Here is an 18,671-nt window from a genome sequence, read left to right as displayed (position 1 = left end):
ATGTATGACATGCATACATATACCTTATGTGTAGGATATATCACATATAACCTATAGACACGTATGTAAACATATTACCCAAATTAAATTTAAAGAAGCATTTCGATAAAAACATTTTCTCAGGGACAATATTAAGGTGTACTGAGTTAAGGTGTACCAACAGCAAAACCTGACAATAGTAAATTATACACAATATGTATATATGCACATCTCACATATAGTTAATAGTACAGAGAACTGTAAGACTGTAAGACGTTTATTGTGCACAAACAGTTTTTACGTAATAGTGAAGGGATGTCACTGCCTGTTGAATCCTGAAACTTTTTTATTAGAAGAAAAAAAAACTAAAGTCTAACATCTAACACTTCATACTGGCTTTACTAACAATATTTATTCTTACACAAGTTAATTCAAATGAATCTCTTTTAACACTATCATACAAAAAGTTCAAAGGGTAACCTGAACTTTTTTTGTGTACAAAAGCAGGAATTCATCAAAAAATGTTCTCCAATAATTGTATAAGGAGAGATATACTAATGCAGCTTTCAAATGCCATCAGCTGAAATCCAAAGACACATTATAATGGCTTTTCTTTGCATGTCAACACATGCTGGAGGCACTAAATTAAGGTTTAGATGAGTAAATGTGAAAATCAAAACGATGTCAGAGACAACTCACAAAAGAATGTCACACAGTCTCAGATCTTGCCCTTTGTTACAGATATTCTCTGTATATGAAGATAATACACAAGTTGTATTTGATTTTCCAATATCTCTGACACTATACGAGATAGACGCCGCTGCAAATAAACAAGCATTATTTGTAGAGTAAATATATGCATGAACTTCAAATGATGGATAAATGAAAATAAATACGAAAGCCTTAACATAACATTTATATTTTTGAAATCTAAAATGGAACGAGTGTGTTGCAGAAGAGCCAAGAGGCATTAAGGCTGAAACTGCAAACCAAGGAGTAAATCGACTTAATGCCATCACATTTCCACCCTATTCATGCCTAAGAAAAGGGTTAGGGAAAGAGATTAGGTTATATATCTGCTGTCAGGGACTGAAGAGACCAAGAAGAGAACTTCACCTAAACAGAATGATGATCAAACAGACATGCTTTAACAGACATGCTTCATAATCTCATCCGTTATTGTCCCTTCTCTGCCTTGACTACAGGTTCAGTAGAAAATCTTAGACAGGGGCAGATTAAATGTGTGATGAAATGTCTGAGAAATATGTGAGAATGCGCAATATAAGGATGGTTGATTTTCTACCCACATGATGAACATAATCACTATTAGTAACACATATCCACATAAATATGATAATTCAAATTTTAAACACATTTATTGGGTTCATATTGGAAATCATCATCATCTCATGGCATAGTTTTATGGATAATTACCGCCAAAGAGATAATGCAGCATATGAAAGGAAAGCTTTGAGGCTTCTCCACTCACTGGGAGGAGAGTGCGTAGGTTTTGTTGTGCATCTGAGCTCTACCCAAAAGGCAAATATGTGGAAAGTTTGGTGACAAGCATCCAGGCATGTGGTTAACAAGATTGCATCTGGTGAGCAGGACGTGTAGGATATAACTAAACTACGTATTTAAAAAGGGGAAATTATTTTCACATTAAGTTCAATTCCATCAGTAATCCTTCTAAATATAGATAGAACTATTTCATTTTCTGTAGAAAATAATTATTCAAATACCCTATAGTGCAAATCCCATTAATTTAGTGCATGACACAGTTTTTGATTTCCTACCACAGAACAAAACGGAAAAAGAATCCAGTAAACATTCGAATCTGTTGTCTTATTTTGGTAATCTGGCTGCTTAATGACAAGTAAATAATCAATACAAATAGTTCTGAAGTGTCTGAAAATAGACAGGCGATTTAAACTGTAACTAACAGCCATGCATTTTCCAGCTGCAGAGCAGTGTTGAGGAAATGACACCAGCTTTGATGGGTTGTATAGCTTTTGAGATGAGCCTCTTTATGCCGCTTGCAGTTCCATTATGGCTTTGTTCGAAAGCTTGTTTACCTGCTGATAACATACACTGGTGGATTCAGGAGCACCGATCCAAAATCTGCTGCCAAAGTCACTCAAGTCTCATTGTACTGCAGGAGGGGAAGAATGAAATGTTTATGCGGAGGGGAATGCAAATGCTAAATGTGAAATCAAACTATGGGACCAATAAGGGATCAGAATAACTTTGCCAGGTTTTATTTTTAGCCCAGTTGCAACGCTAGCTTTGTGAAACACTCTTCAGTTTAGCCTCTGTGCATCTGTGTGCTTAGGTTTTACTCAGTGGAAAAATGCTGTTCCAATTTTACAAAAATGTTTAAACTGTAGATTATCAAATAGGTCGAGGAGAATATAGTCTGATTCAATAATGCCTCATATTATTTTAATTAAACTGGCTGGTTGAGGAAAATACCTGATTATGGAGCTGTTTGTCTCTGATAATATTCAATATCAAATAACCAGAAGATCAAAAACTGCTCATCAAATCTCATCATTGTACATCACTCGAATATTTTTGGATTCCACTGTTAGAAAAGCTATGGTCTCAGGTCAAAGGAATAGCCCCTTGGTTTGCATATTAAAGAGAATTTGCTAGACCTCTGTTAGCCATGCATCCCCATGCAGGCAGGTCTCCAGGGGGCCAGCAGGGCCCCACAGACGGGCAACTAGGGGGCCAGGTGACCCTGTCTCTGAGGTTAGCAGGAAACACTAAAGAGGGATGGGCAGGGAGCTGAGGAGCCACTGAGTGCGAGTGTGCAAGGCTGGTGATGGCAGCTGTCAATGGTTTGGAAGGAGAAGCAGACAGATTGTGCGTTCTGTTGGTGCAGCCAGTTCGCCACCTGGCAGGCTTTTCCTTGTTAGAACTTCTTGCTGTTTCTGTTCTCATCAGAGAAATGTTTTTCCTCTTATCCTCTGTGTTCAGGGGAAGTTAAATTTGTCAAAATGTTTAAACATGTTTATTGAAATGCAATTGTTTAAAGTATGCTCTGTGCATTCTAAAGAACTGCTCTTGTCTTTGATCAAATACCATAAAAAAGCGATATATTAATGATTGTAAACCTCGCTTTGGGCAATGGACTACGTATTATAAAATAAAAAACTACATACAGAATTAGAAAATGTATAGGTATGCAATGTGAGTGCTGACCCCGTGCTAAATTATTTAGCTGTTGTAAGAAAGCAGGTATGTTTCAAGGGCTAGGATTTACTTATAAAAAATTATCTCTAACTTTCTAATCCCATCATAGCCATTAATGCTGCTCCATGTTGTTCACTTGTTAAGAAGAAATGCAAACGTAAACCATGAACAGCTTAAAAGTACATTTAAAAATCAAATTTGGCAGTCAGTCCTTGTTCCAACAGGATTAAAAAAAAAAAGTCTTTCATTTGATATAAATATATGCAAAGAGAGTGGTGTGGTGATCTGGGTGCCAGAGGTGGCGCTTTACTCTGGATATTCTGGCTTGGGCCTGTAAGGGACATAAATTAACATGAATTAACACATGCATGCAATAAGAAAATAATTAATTCAAGTTATCAGTCACCTCTTCCATTCCAGGAATCTGATTGACAAGATAAAGTAATGTGCAAACTGCTTTTCAAAGCTAACAGCCTGGAGCACCCCTCCTATTAGTTAGTCATTCCCTCAGTATCACACCCGGAATCTGTCATTTCACAATTTTCTCCTATAATGCATATGTGCTGCTCTCACCACTCCACTACAGCAACTGCCATCTAACAAGTTGACACAGAGAATGATACAATTCACGTCCAGTATTCAGTTCCATATACAGCAAGCATCTGAGGCAGACGGGTCAAGAATATGGTACATTCTGTTCTCTCTCAAAATGGCTTTCCAGGACTCTAGAGAAGCTAGATGAAGCTCCCATGATATCCTTCGAACACCTAAGATGAGTTTTTCAGGATTTAAAACACTCACCAGGTAAAATGGTCTGTAATAATGAAATTATGAAATTGAACTGAAATTCTCAAACTACTTTTCCCTTAATCTTCTGTGCAACAATTAAAGAAACAATACTGTTCAGATGCATTATCTCTTTTACAAGAAAGACCTGGCCAAAACTGGTTAACACATTAAACACTCACACAATAAATTTACATTCACATATAGCATATTCATAGCATTCACAGTAAGATAGGACCTCAAATGCATGAACAAGAAAGCTTGACTGTTTAAAACTGTTTAATTCCTCATCAAACATGCTGTGAATGTGGCGTTTGAATGACTGATATTTAGGTAGTGTTTTCCAACAAAAATGTATCTTGTAAATGATTACAACCCCAGGCTGAGTAACACAAGTTCACAAGAGTCACAATGCTACAGCAAATAGGTAGGCTACATAATTGGGAAACCCTTCGACATAATGGCATTCTTGATAAAAAATAAATAAATAAAATGTTTTTATTAAGAATTTAGATATTTGAACAACCGTAAGGGACCACATGAAGTTTAGTCTAGGTCAGTTAAAGCATCTCCATCCTTGATTTTCTGCTTTGTTTGCTAGTAGCTATAGCCAGTTTGCAACAACACAGCAAATAAAGGAGACCCCTTGGTATGTGTATTTTGTATTTATTTTACAGATAATTTTTTTGACATTTTAGGTCTTTAGACAGAACGCTGAAAACATGAAAGGGGAGGGGGGTGACATGGAGCAAAGGACAGCAGGTCGGAGTCAACCCCGTGGCTCGCTGCGTCGAGGAGTAAACCTCTTTATATGGGTGCCCGCTCTACCAACTGAGGTACCCCGGCCCCGGGATGTGTATTTCTTAATGACCATGATGGCATTCTCACTTTCGTAAAGTTCCTTATATACTTGAACAACCAGTTAGCAAGGCATTTCAATTTTTTTTAACATTGTCGGCTTGCCTGATGGTAAAAGGTATCTGGTGGTTTAATCCATGATACATGGTTTAATTGGCACTTTTCCTGTCTGAGGCTTTATTTAACCAGTTTGGTATGGTTTGAGCTCAGTTTAAGTTTAATTAAGTTAGTTTGTAAGCTAGTATAGTTTGTTAAGCCAGCTAGAAAGTAAGTTAGCTATTTTGTAAGCCTGTGTGAGCTAGTTACCATTCAGATTTCTGTTAGTGAGCACAGCGTCAAATTCAAATAAGCTTTAATGACATTTACTTTTTGCTAAAGTTACATTTGGATATTTAAGTGTCTTTACTTTGTCATATGTGGGCCTTTACTGGAATAACAAGTTGAATGTTCTTTCAAAATCTTCACAATGCAAGTGACTCATTTGAATGTTTATTATGTGCTATGTTTTATCATTTTGATAATGATAATACCCCTGTTAAAAGAGTATTGTGTTTCCATTAAATTAGTTTGGTAAATTTGCCAACGTGTTTATGAAGTACGACCAAAGGGCTTGAAGTAAAGCGAGCTGCAAACCAAAAAGCGGACTCGTCCAATTTGGGTAGAGAGAAGAAAAAAATAGCTCCAGAGAAGGATAGTGTACACAAAAGTTGTTCTGTTGCTCGTGAGTGTGGTGTCAGCCAGTCCCAGTCCCTGTGGCCCTCACCGTGCAGGCCTGACGGGAAACTGACTGCAGCTCAGGACATGGCCTCGTTTGTTCACGGTCCCCCCTCTCTGAAAAGAGTTATGCTGTCTGTTTTGAATGGACAGCGTTTTTCTTTGTGTGCTCGATCAAAACAGAGGGCAAAGTTAGTCAGCAAGTTGCAAAGCTTCTGCATTCTGATTCTTCAAGCCTCTTTTGTATGAAGTTTACCACAATGTTTTACACTGTGTTTGACCTGAATGGCATGCTGGAGGTAGGAACATTTTTCTACAACTACAAAACAGAAAGTGGTAGAATGTATTTTTTCTATCAAATATTACTGATTCATGTTTATACTGTAAAACTGAACTAGTAAAATTACCATATGGGGTTAACAACTCAAATACAGTAAACAAAATGACAGAGTGCAGTATTGCTAAAATATTTATATGCTTTTATCTGATCTATTTCCTAACCACAAGGTATTTGCCTGTGAATCCCTGGCACTTTTGATATTACCTAAAGGCAAATGGTATATAGATTTATACAAGTTATTTACAACAACAGCCAAGCCATTCCTCTGGAAACTAGGCTGCAGATCAAAGGATTGTTTTGATCTCTACTTAGCATATTTGTTTAACCTAGCCAGTGATTCTGAAAAGTGCACAAGCTTTTCGGTGATATGCAGAGCACCCTTTATCCGTCTTTTTCTTCTGTTAGCTCCGGATTTAAGTACTTTCTGTATTTAGGAGACAACTGGATTTGCCAGCTTTTGAAATTTAGTTGCCCACTGCTAGCAGTCTTGGCACTCAGAAATAGATAACTAGGTATGTTCCACTGCTAATCCTGATCGGCCTTGTAATAGTATTTGCGGACTGTACAGCACTCAATTAGGGCATAATGTGCTATTTTTATTTCCTTTAAGTTGGATTAAACGTGAAAAAATGTTTTTTTCAGTTTCTTCTGTTTACTGTGTGGGTACTTTGCAAAGTATTGTTTTATACTGTTTCAATCAGTACCACTCTCTCCACACAGGATTGCAAAATGTCAGGAGGAAAACAATGTCCAAACGCTCTCTAAAAAAGATGCCAGGGCAATCAGGAAATTTTCTGGAATGCTTAAGAGAATGCATATGCACACAATGCCCTAATTCTCTCTTACTTTGGGTTTGGGAAAGATGAGCCCAGGTTTATTGAGAGCCAAAAAAGGGGGCAGATGGCTCACAAGAGGGATAAACCTGGGAAGTCATGCTGTAAATGTGTTTTACAGAAAACAATGAAAGGAGCGGACAAAGCGATTGTGGCAAAGTCCTTTGGAAAATGGAAAAGCAGCTCTCTAAGGTCCAGGACCATGGAGAAGCCGGATGAGCCGTCCGAGGAGAGTAAGGAGACGAGCCTTTCCAACTGCACCTGTGAAGCCCCCCAACTCGGCAAGAAACCAGTTGGTAAAAGTACCTTATTTTCTTATTTCAAGTCCATTCACACTGCTGTGTCTCACAGCTTATTTTTCTTGTGGCAATTTTAATTATTACTGTGGTGATTTTTTTTTTTTCTTCATTTGACTCTCTGGCCTGCCATATCCGGTGAACAAACAAACCACATTGTTGGGCAGGAGAATTCCTTTTGAGGCAAAGTGTGTCTCCGATGATACAGTGTTGCCAGAAAAAGACAAAGCAAAAAATAGCAAACACAAAAACAGTCACAGGTGCATGGGAAAAAGAGAGAACCGAGTAAATGGTCACTGCGGTCCCCAGGAGGTCTTTCAGTGTTAGCCAGTGCGGTGGGTGGACTTCTGACAAGGACGTTGGTTAGCAGCCAGGTGGAGTGTGTAACTGAGAATGCCTCGGTTTATTCTTTTCACATGCTAATGTGGCTCCTATGTGACTTTAATGCGGCAAAACTTTTTCTTGGAGTTAACATTTTTGTTGTTTCAATACCTGCTCTTGTATCACAATAGTGGGCTTATTCGGCGCCATGCTCTTTCATATAGGCTTGGAACTGTGCCAGGGATAGAGATATATTAACTGTGCTGTAAGTAAAGAAAGATTTTACACTGTACAAACAGGTAAACATTTGGCTTTACAAATATGACAGAGAGCTTGTCATTATTTGTGTTAACATTATGATTCTGAGACATGGTTGTGTAGTTGTTTTGTTTTTTATGCATTAAAAGCATATATACATTGACATCACTATAGATTTCTGGAGGAAGTGATTCAGTGTTTATGTGGAAATAGGCCTGTATATGTAAAAAGACAATATGCTTTGTACTGTAAGCTACCTACTCTTTACGATAGATTTAGTCCATGTAGCATTTGGCTATTATCTTATTTGCAGCCCATTATGTTTCATATAGTATATAATGTGGACTACAGTATGTTATAGATTTGTTATCCTTCCAAAAACCTGAAATATGGCTTCTGACAATCTGCAATAAAAGACTACATGAAGGCCCAAGTCCTGAGCAAATGCACCCCTATGTGGACACATAGTATAACAGTGGGGTATAAAACAGGCCGTGTAGTTTTTATGGTGCAATTGCAATGGTATCTAAATTATAAGTATAATAAGCATTCAATATTACAGTAAAGATGCTCTTAAATATATCTTTCATTAGTTGAACCAGCCTAATGTATAATCCAGGAGCGCAAAAGAGCAATATGGCCTCACACTATGGGTCTTTACATACCTTGAAGTGCACGATCTGTAAATAGCTTAAAAGGCATTGCATCTGCCATCTGTACTTCTAGGAACTCTTCTGCATAACCATTAAAACAAGCTGTCTCAGAGGACATCATTCGTTTTTCAGCCTCAACCCTGAATTACTGTTTGTTCATTATAATTACAAGGGAGAAGTGTTGCCAGGCTAGCCCGCAGAATGCCAGGTGCACACGTCCATAATCTACCATTTTAAACAACTCGGAGCATTAACAACAGTATCTACATGCTATTCAGCCATTAGTTCACTTTGGCTTTCATGCTCAAACTCACATCAGTCATCCAAGCATTTTATTTGCCGCAACAGACATACAGGAAGAAAGTGGAATACTTTGTAGTGTTCCATTTTCCTAAGCCTGCTTAGGTTATGTGACTGAGCCATGCCGCTGTGTGAAATTGTATCCCGATACTGGCACTGTATCCTTGTGAGGGAGTCTTGTAAAATAGGTTTACTTAGCGCCTTTGCTGGCATTTTCCGAAGATAGCAAATGCACAAACACTGTCCGTGATCGGATTAACTGTTCAACAAAATGATGTAACTCTTTGTCTTTCTTGTGTGGCATAGGTTTCTCTGCTTAAGTTTAGTGGTCATCCAAAAGGGAGTAGAAACATTTGAAATCCAGTCACATCATTATAATCCATATATTATGAATGCAATAGATGACAGCTTTGGTTAGTCATCCTTTGTCACATAAATTTGACATTCGACTATTCACTAAATTCACTAGATTTTCCAGATATTGTTTCAAACTGCACAACAGCAATCCTTAATTAACACAAGTCCTGATTTGTAAGGCATTTCATTTTGAACTTAGCCTGATGTTCCTCTCCAGTGTTGCGGCACAGGATTTAAATTGCATGTGATAAGTGTGAAAGATTTTTTTAAGCATCCATATACAGTATGAAGTACGCTATGCCAAGTACACAGAGAACAGGAATTTGCACCTGAGGACATATAGCTATACATCCAGAGTCACAAGGTGTGTCAAGATAAAATGTTAATTACACAATTTATGACAGAAATCAGTTGAAATATCTCCATGGATATCGCTTATTAACATTTTAATTACTACTATTACTTATTCTTATTTTTTAGATGTGACCATAGCAAGCCCAATTCCTCCCTTACACTAGAAAGGAGCAAAATGACTGTTTTCCACTGGAGGTTTAGATGCTTGTTTATCACTTTTAAATACCATCATCTTTGCTGAAATCCCCTCTCAAAAGAACCTTTCACTTGCTGGAATAAATTCAAATTAAAATTTAAATCCCTCTTTGCATTTCTTCAGCCTTTTTTAAAATAGCTGCCTCCTTTTAGAAAGCTGTTTATGTAGTGATCTGTTCATAATCCAGTTTGTTTCTCAACAGCGAAAAACACAGAAATCGTATTATCACTATCTTGGAGAGATGATGCGAGAAATCAGGAAGTATAAATGTCTGGATCTGTGGAAGTTTCCAAAGTTGCAAAGCTGAAGAATATGGCAAAAGCCTTTTAATAAAGTAGTCTGTAACACTGCAATTTGACTTGCAAATATGCAAAAATATAAAGTACATTATGCCGATCACTCAAAAACATTTTACCAACCTTTTGCAGAGTTAGTGTAAAGATAGACAATATGTGCTCATTCAACAAATACACAATATTTTGGCATGTTTCAGACAATGTAGACAGTATTTCTCAAATACGGTAGATAGATGGCTCATCAGAAATGTTAACGTTTATGACATACAGCTAATGACGTGAGAAATTAAAATTAACCCCTGGCACCATGGCTGACAAGTCAAACAGATCTCTGTAAACAGCTCTTTATAAGTCTTAGGAGTTGCTCACCTTGTAATATACTCAGAAAAACAATATCTAATCAGAAATGTAACAAATATGAGCAAAAAAACAGACATTTACATGCAGTGCCTTTAATAACAATCCATTTTAGATGTAAAATGACGCAGAAGAGGCCATAGGGAAAATTTAATTTGCTCAAGCTAGATTGGATTTATTGTTTAGAAACAAATTATAATTGTGTCTCCAGAAAGTTAACCAAGATCCAAACAAAAAGAAATCAATGACCCACCCCCATTAATCACTCAAAGCCAGCTACTTGTGCTGAAGAAACTAACTTCATAATCAATTTCTTTGTTTTGCTCAAAGGACATTTGCATTTTAGTTCATGTCAGCAAGCTTCCTGTGTCTGGTGCAATCAAAAATTGCAAGCCATCCACATTAATGGAGTTTTTTTCTATTTATTCAAGTGCATATCTCTGAATACTCAAGATGATTTTGGTTATTATGCAAACTACCCTACAAATATTTTAAAGACAAGAAAAAAAGAAATTCTATTGAGTAGAAGACTTAACTTTTCTGATGCTTCTCATGCTTTCATTGTCACAATAAAAAAAACAAATCTGTCTGCTACATTATCTAACCCATTTTATTTTAGTTTTAATGACTAATATCTGTGCCTTAGGATCTTGCAATTGAGCACCCACGGGACTTCTGAGACCAGACAGAAATGCCTCCTGTTAGTTGTGTCTAGACATACTATTATGGCCACCAAGGTCATTATCAAAGCACACATTATACACACCTGTTACCATTGTTTAGATGCTCGTTTTTGGCTGAACATCCAAGCTCTTATCTGGCCATTTGTAGGCGTGTCTGCTTCATTGTCTGCCCGCCTGAGTAGAAAAGATGGGCAGGGACCCCGAGAGACGCACAGATCTGGACCTAACCTCTCAATGACACAGCACAATGAGTCCACGGCCTATGAACTACAAAAGCCAGAAATTAACTAACCATTCATGCCATTAATTTCTTAGATGTAAGCAATCAGATGATCTCATATGAGGTCAGTAAATATAAGGAACCAACAGTGACCACCAATGACTGATGCTTTTAGTTGTTATTGGATCATTTAAACATGCAGTAATATAAAAAATAAAGATTATTTTTTGAGCATTTTAGGCCTTTATTTGTATAGGACAGCTGAAGACACGAAAGGGGGAAAGACATGCAGCAAAGGGCCACAGGGCAAAGTTGAACCTGCAACCGTAGCAACAAGGAGTAAACCTCTATATATGGCACCTGCTCTACCAGGTGAGCTACACAGGTACCCAAATAGTTATGGACTATGAGCATAATAATCTACATTTCTCTGGATCTACATGGTTTTAGGAGTAAACTTGTCTTTCCATGCACACAATCTACAGCCTTAATTGTGTTTTTTACACCACAAAAGTTCAAGTTTGGTCACTTGTCACTGATCTTTAGCCAGTTTGTTGCAATGAGAGGCTCTCATTTAAGGGCAGTAAATGTAGGGAACCAGTTGGGGGCTACTAATGCTTTTCATTACGGTAAATGATTTAGACCTGCAATTATACGTATAATTATGAAAGCCAACCATTTAAATCAACTATCTTTCTGGAACCATGTGGATTTAGGGATTGCATTTATTGCCGTGCACGCAACATACAGTCTCATTTTGATTTTTACACACAAACATCCATGTTTGGTCACCCGTCACATGTAGTAAAACTGTATTTTGACCATTTAGTTGTTCTATTAGTTTTTGAAGACTACCCAAGTACATCCCATGAGATGAAGATTTAGTGAGCTTGGACAAGAAATTCAAATATAACAGAGCCATTTAGTTCCAAAAGGCATTAGTTCAAGGCATAGATAGAAGACCTCCTATATTTGTCCATAAAACATTTGAAATGTTATAGAAGTGTCTTCAAAGGACACTGAATAAACATATTTTAAGGTTGCCTATGGTCGCACGCAAATCACCCCAGAGGGGATTGCTGGGAAGTAATCTAATCATTTCTTTTAACTGAGACACAGTGACATGCAGTGTAGATAATGATCCCCATGAAAAATGTACTATATTTTCAAAAGAATATTCCCTGTCTACTGACATTAACATAAAGATAGTTATACATCCGGAGCCATATCAACAACATGTACTTGTGTTTGGTTGCTGCTATTTGCATATGCAAATATTTTTTTAAATTTTAATTCAGTCCTTTTATGTGACTTTGTGTGATGAACAAGCGGCATCAAGTGGTTGCACAATGAGGGTTCAGTACCACCAAGAAGAAGCATTTGTGTCATTTTAGACCAAGCTTAAAGCATTATAGCTGAAATTAACCACAGTTTAATATAGATTTTTACACATCTATCATATTCAATGGCACAGTGTGAATATGCATTGTTGTTTGGGTGTATGGGCTGCCATGTGAAATTAGTCGCTTTGCTTTGTTAAAATTATGGGGCGGGGTGTTGAGTGAGGGGGTTTGTTGAAGTTTTACTGCTGACATTTTGATCCTGCAGTGCATTAGAAGAATTCAGTTAAACATATTTGTGTAGGTTTCACAGGAGGAAGGTATAGTGCTCGAAACAACAGGGTGATGTGACCCTTCACGTTGCTTACATAATTTGCAGCAGAATGCAAAAAGCTTTTAGACACAGATGTGACCCATTGTAATACCTTTCTAAATGCAATCAAACACTTTCTACAAATATGAGCAGGACTTTTTAAATGTGAACCCTTGTTTGACATGTAATTTTGTCCAACCCACTCTTTCATTTCTCCATCAGCTCTCTCCAGTTATGCCCACATTTTCAGTTGACGAAATAGCTTGACAAAACACTAGTTTGTGTTCTATGCCTGCTCTAAATTAGGTCTCTCTCTCTCTTTCTCTCTCTCTCTCTGTCTGTCTCTCTCTCTCTATATTTTTTGTGAGATTCAAACAGATGTTAGGGCCAAAATAAAATGTCACATTTTGTAATAGTGATGCAGTGTAGTCCTTAATATGTTACTGTCTCACAATTTGTCAAGATTGCTTTACATGAGCTGATTTTTGTGTTTTTTTTCCCAACAATATTGATGTCTAGTTCAGGACATGAAATAATCATCCCTAGAACAAGCTTGTGTCCTCACAGCGAGATTGTCTGCAACAGCAAACAAAGAACATGTTATTTGATAAGATGCTTAGATAGAGGATTCTTTACTTTCATATGTTTGTCCGATTATCAGGCACAAATGGTGAAAAGAGGGGAAAACACAGCAGGTCGACTCTCTTTGTATGTCTCTTTCACAGTGTACCATGAATTGGCTCTTGAAGACAGTTAGAAATTAGACTTTTAAATGAGGCATTAAACAAGGTGATGATCAACTGCCAAACCTTAAGTAATGATATTCTCCATCCTCAAGTCCCTGGCCATAATCAAATGCACAAATCACAGAAAAAAGAACAGAAAATATAGTATTATTACATATTGTGTTCACACGTCTGTCCCCCGGGACCGGGGGGGACGTCACCAACAGATAAGCATGTTTGGGTGGCCCCTACCATCAGCTGGGGAAGGCTATGCTTGGATCTTAAAGGGTGGGCCCCCTTATGGGTATCACTTATTTTAAATCCTGAGCCACACTATCCCACCCCCCTCTTTTGCCCTCCTTTGCCCCAGGCTCCACCCAGAAGTGTGGTTCCCTTTGTCATTGTAATCTGGCCCTGTTTGCTAAACGCTTCCACTGTTTACTCTCTGCTATGGGGGCTTGTATGAACAGGAGTCAGCAGGACGCAGGGTGACATCACTTTGGCTGGGGGGTGTTTGAAAAGCTGCATTTGTGATTTCTCGGGGCCCCGTTCTTCTTTTATTCTTCCCTGTCTCTATCCAGTCCTGTCGAACGCATGAGCTAACTCAGGAGTGTAACATGGCCTACAGGGAGGAATTATACCTAATTACTTGAATAACTGCTAGGCAGCCTTCCGTAGTCACCAAAAATCATTTCCAGGTCTCTGCCTTTTACTGATAGCCAGACTTCTTGTCACAGAAAACCCTGGACAAAGCTTTTACATTCAAATGGTCCAGGAGAAATGAAACAGACTGACAGGTACAAACATTAAAAAGGGGGGAAATCAAATTAACAGACAAGGATTTCATATCATCTATTTTTGTTGTTGCCGTAGCGATAAAGTCGCAGACATTGAAACTGGTCTGTTGAGCCATTGTTATCATCCCTGGCCATCTGCTGCTGAGGAGTGACATTCCCTCTCATTTGCATGATGAGTGATGTATGAGGAGCTTGGGAGGGCATATGCCCTGGTCTTATGACAAAGCAAGAGAAAGTTTTTTTTTTTTTTTTTAAACATATAAGAATAAGGATCAGTATATAAATAAAAATATCAATAAGACTGGAAGAATGAGCTAAAAAAAGAAAATAAATCACCTGTGAGTGTGTATACATTTGTGTTTGCCTGCATGTATGTTGCATCTTCGCTAAGCGCACACAAATCTGTGGCGTCTGTGCGAGTGTATGCGCGCATGAGTAGAGGCTAGTGCGCGCATCTGCCTTCTTGTGTGCCTGTTTGTGTGTTTTGCGGATGTGGGAGTAGAGCGAGGAGGGGGGTTGGTGGCTGTTGATGTGCAAATGTGCATCATGTTGAAGGGCTGTGAATGGGGAGGTGTGACGTAAAAAGGGACCCGAACGCAGGTGCTTATCTCGAGGCTGTCAAAGGCACAGTATGTCATATTCCTGGGGACTACCTTTCAAAGCCACAGCACCAGCTCAGCTATCAAGAGACTGGGAGAAAATCAAACTTTTTGGATCACAGCACTAGGTTGGTGTCAAAGTTCTTTTTATTTAATACATAATGTCGGTTTGGTCAGCATTTATCATCACTGATACTCTGTATCGCATTTGTGAACGACAAGCTTAGATGCTGTCATCTGAAAACAGGGGTGTTAGAAACTTACTTAGATTTACACTGAGATTCACTCAGCTGCTACACTTGTGTTCTGTGGATTTTCACAAGATTATGGGAAATAGTATTATGCTGGCAATTGTTTTATAGTGTGTCAGGGAGTATTTAGAAAATATTGCACTGGTGATGAACATTTGTTTGCTTGATACAAATCAGTGATGTTAAAAATCTTTGCTGAAAAGCGAGCGCAGCTTCTGTCCAGGTTTCAGACAGTTTCACAGGAGATTAAATGGCTCAAACTGTTTTTTGAGAGGCATGACCTATTTTTGATCATCCAGATAGCATGAGATACCGTCTATCTAGATTAAATTCATAGCATTTGTGTGGAGTATAAGCTTGTCTTAGAAGAGCACATGTTTGTATTGTATGCAGAGACAAAGCATTGTCAGGTTGCCTGTGGCTTTGACAGTGACAGCTGTACATACTGTACAAGACCACTGAGCCTAATGTACTTAAACATTGACTCTATGTTCCAATAACATATTTGAACAGTCAGTGAATTATTTTATTGCATCCTGTTCTGGTCCGGTAAAGCTAAATGTAGTGTGCTAGCAACACAGTCTACAAGTGAACTTTTGTGTTAAATGTTGGTAAGTCTTAATAAATTCAGAGGGGCCAAAACACTCAACAATCTCCAGAGCAACTATTGATTTAGGAGGACAGATGCTGTTTAGAAAAGTTCATCATTTACTAGTAACATGCGGAACACTAATGGCTCAGAACCTGCTTTACGACCAACTTTAAGTTGATCATTGTTAAACAACAGTAGGATTTTTTTTAAGCTAGACCAGACTTTAGGCCTCGGTTGAACTACTTGTCCTGATGTTATCACAACTTCAATGTCTTTTTAGATGTTGTTCTTTATTCTTTTGAACAATAGAAAATAAACATTTTAGGGTCTATGAGAGAGAATAGGTCCGTAACCATCTGCTATATCTGCCAGTCACTTCTAAATGCCATGTCTTTCAGAGACAGTATACTCTGTGATTGAGGTGTTAAATCATCTTTAGGTTTGGAGAATTTCAGTAGTGGCAAAATAAAAAATAAAAAACATTCTGCCTGTTAGCCTTCATTTAATCACTTCATCAGCTTATTTCAGTCAACTCACATCTCAACACACAAAAAAGAGCAACAGAAGACATTGAATAACACAGCAATGTGTAGCAGTGTCACATTTCGATTATCCTTTGAAAAGTTTGGTCAAGTTATTCAAAGATGATAACCTGTGAAGACAGAACTTGTGAGCGGGTTTATAAAGTTACACCTCTATTGATTAGAAAAGCAGCCCAGACTATAGCAAGGAAGTGTGGTAAAGCAGTGATAAGTAAGGAGGCATTATTCCTTTCTGATCCCCACCTTCTGCTTCAAAGCACAGGGATGTTAGTTGCTACACAACACAAATGCAACCTCTGTTCACCTCCAGGAACTGTCCATGGTACCTGCTGCTAAACAAAACTGGATTCACAAACTTATTCACATAGCTAACTAAACTTCTGTGATGGAAAAATATATTTCTGTCTATTTACATCAATCTTTCAAATAACTAAAAATATAAAAGTTATTCAGACTTTTGATTTTGAAAAGTCAATAGCCGTCAGCTGCACACAATGTAAACGACAAAATTGCACGAAAAAGCTTCAGTATATTAGTCTGTTACATATTGTGTACCTGTTTTTGCACCACTCAAACTTTCAGTTAGTTAATCCAGGGAAATGAATTATGTGGATTTAATTCAACAAGGTCTCAGAAATGATCCATCTGCTGTTGAGCAGCTGGTGAAAGGATAAATGTAATTAATTACTTAACTTTTGAACAGTATTCCAGAAAAACAGTGCTGTTTGTGTGTCCTACTAGGAAAGAAATGTAAAGCAACAGTGTGATACATACCTTTCAAATGTATTCACTTTTGTTCTTAGAAACATGTTATATGTTAATTAGTCTTTCCAGGTAGCTTCTAATATTGTTTAAAATTGTTGTAAATGTATAATCCATATATATTTCAGGAATTTGTTACAATGGCAATAAAAGGCTTTAACATATAAATATTGCATCAATTAAACCTCAGCCTATAATAAATTAAATAGCATAATATATAATTAAGTGTACAGAATTCTAGACAAAAGTAACCCTCATGATATGCATTACATGATATAGGCTTACACTGAAATAACTAATGTAGTTTTTTCTTCTTCTGGTTGTTCTTTTAGAAATTGACTGATCCAAAAGGATTTAATGATTATTTTATAAATCATTTGAAAATCTGAATAAAATGTTAGTGTAGAATAACATTCCTATTTTTCTTTTTTTTAGCTTGGTTCTACTTTACAGCAAAATGGCCTAAAAATGTTTACCATGTTAAAACAGGTGGGATTTTCTTAAAAAGATAATAAAATCCCAACACAAAAAACCCTTTTAGTGAATAGTTATATTTGCTTGACAGGGCAAGACTATGAAATGTTCCCAATTAATTTTACATGGGATTTTATTCTGCCTTTCTTGTTTTAAAAATATATTTCAGAATTTACCTTGATTGTAATGTACCTCATTGGCTGCGGTTTTGTTTGTTGGCCTAACTATAAAGGATCTGCTTATACCCTTGTGGGTTGGGAAGAATTAGGATTTATGAATTTATTTCCTCTGTTGTATTGTTTAAACAGCTTTGGTTTAGTTTTGATCCCTTCCTCTTGCCTTTGAGGCTGTTCCACGGTGTCAGCTGTTGACTGATAGTAAGAGAACTGCCTCACAGTGTGAATGAAAGAAAACTAGCGGTTGGTAAACACTGATAAGGGATAAATAGAAAGCGGTCAGGCAGAGATAGTTCTGTGGGAGCCCAGATTGTGTGCGGTCTGTTAAAATGAGATTCTGAGCCTGTCCTTTTTATTCTTCCTCCTCTCCCCTCCCCTGTGCGGCGTTTGTCTGGAAAATCTCCAGTGACCCGGCTCGGCAGTCCCAGGCTGCAGTATTCTCTTTTTGTATTTGTTTTGTTTTCTAACAAGGGTCAAGTTGGCCAATAGACATGTCCCTGATGCTTATAGACAGCTGTCATGACTTCAAGTACTTACAATAGTTACATTTTACACAAATTCATGGTTCAGCACCAACAAACACTACAGCAAGAGATTTGTTAAAAAGCTTAATATGTAAACAATTTTGAAAGCCTATCCTATAATTTACCCTCAAAATCCATTAAGTTGTTGTTTTTTTAAAGCTGAGTAAGAGCAGTTCTGAGCATCCATCCATCATCCTTTCTTATATCACCCATTACATATTGTATATGCTCAGAGTATCATAATCAAGTCTACATGTATACATATATACATCACCATGCTATATTAATTAATTACAGTCACATCATTAGACATTTACACTCTCTTTACTACAGACCCTTAAGAATATAACTAATTTCTCAATTAAAATAAGTCTAAATTACTGTTTTATTCAATTCAATTTTAGGGATCTTATCCATTGATTTTTTTATCAGGGTTGAATCTATATTTTATGTGATTATAAAGACCTTCAGAGGTCTTACCTTGAGGGTCACCATGGTGTATTTACACAGAAAATAATTCTGCTTATTGTAGCCCAGCAGCTAATGAGATTGGTTGTTAAGTGAATGACACAAAAAA

General features: G+C 37.4%; 1 protein-coding gene across 1 annotated transcript in view; it reads left to right on the top strand.

The window, feature by feature from the left end:
- Positions 1–5,710: 5,710 nt before the first annotated feature.
- The window catches only part of st18 (ST18 C2H2C-type zinc finger transcription factor), a 40,306-nt gene continuing 27,345 nt past the window's right edge, over positions 5,711–18,671 (top strand). The window contains 2 exon segments of the mRNA XM_032530530.1: positions 5,711–5,834; positions 6,830–7,004. Coding sequence (XP_032386421.1) covers positions 5,781–5,834; positions 6,830–7,004 — 229 coding nt within the window. The 5' untranslated portion in view covers positions 5,711–5,780.

The sequence above is a fragment of the Etheostoma spectabile genome, chromosome 12 (genome assembly GCF_008692095.1).
Source record: "Etheostoma spectabile isolate EspeVRDwgs_2016 chromosome 12, UIUC_Espe_1.0, whole genome shotgun sequence".
Lineage (NCBI taxonomy): Eukaryota > Metazoa > Chordata > Actinopteri > Perciformes > Percidae > Etheostoma > Etheostoma spectabile.
This window is presented reverse-complemented; position numbering and strand designations above follow the sequence as displayed.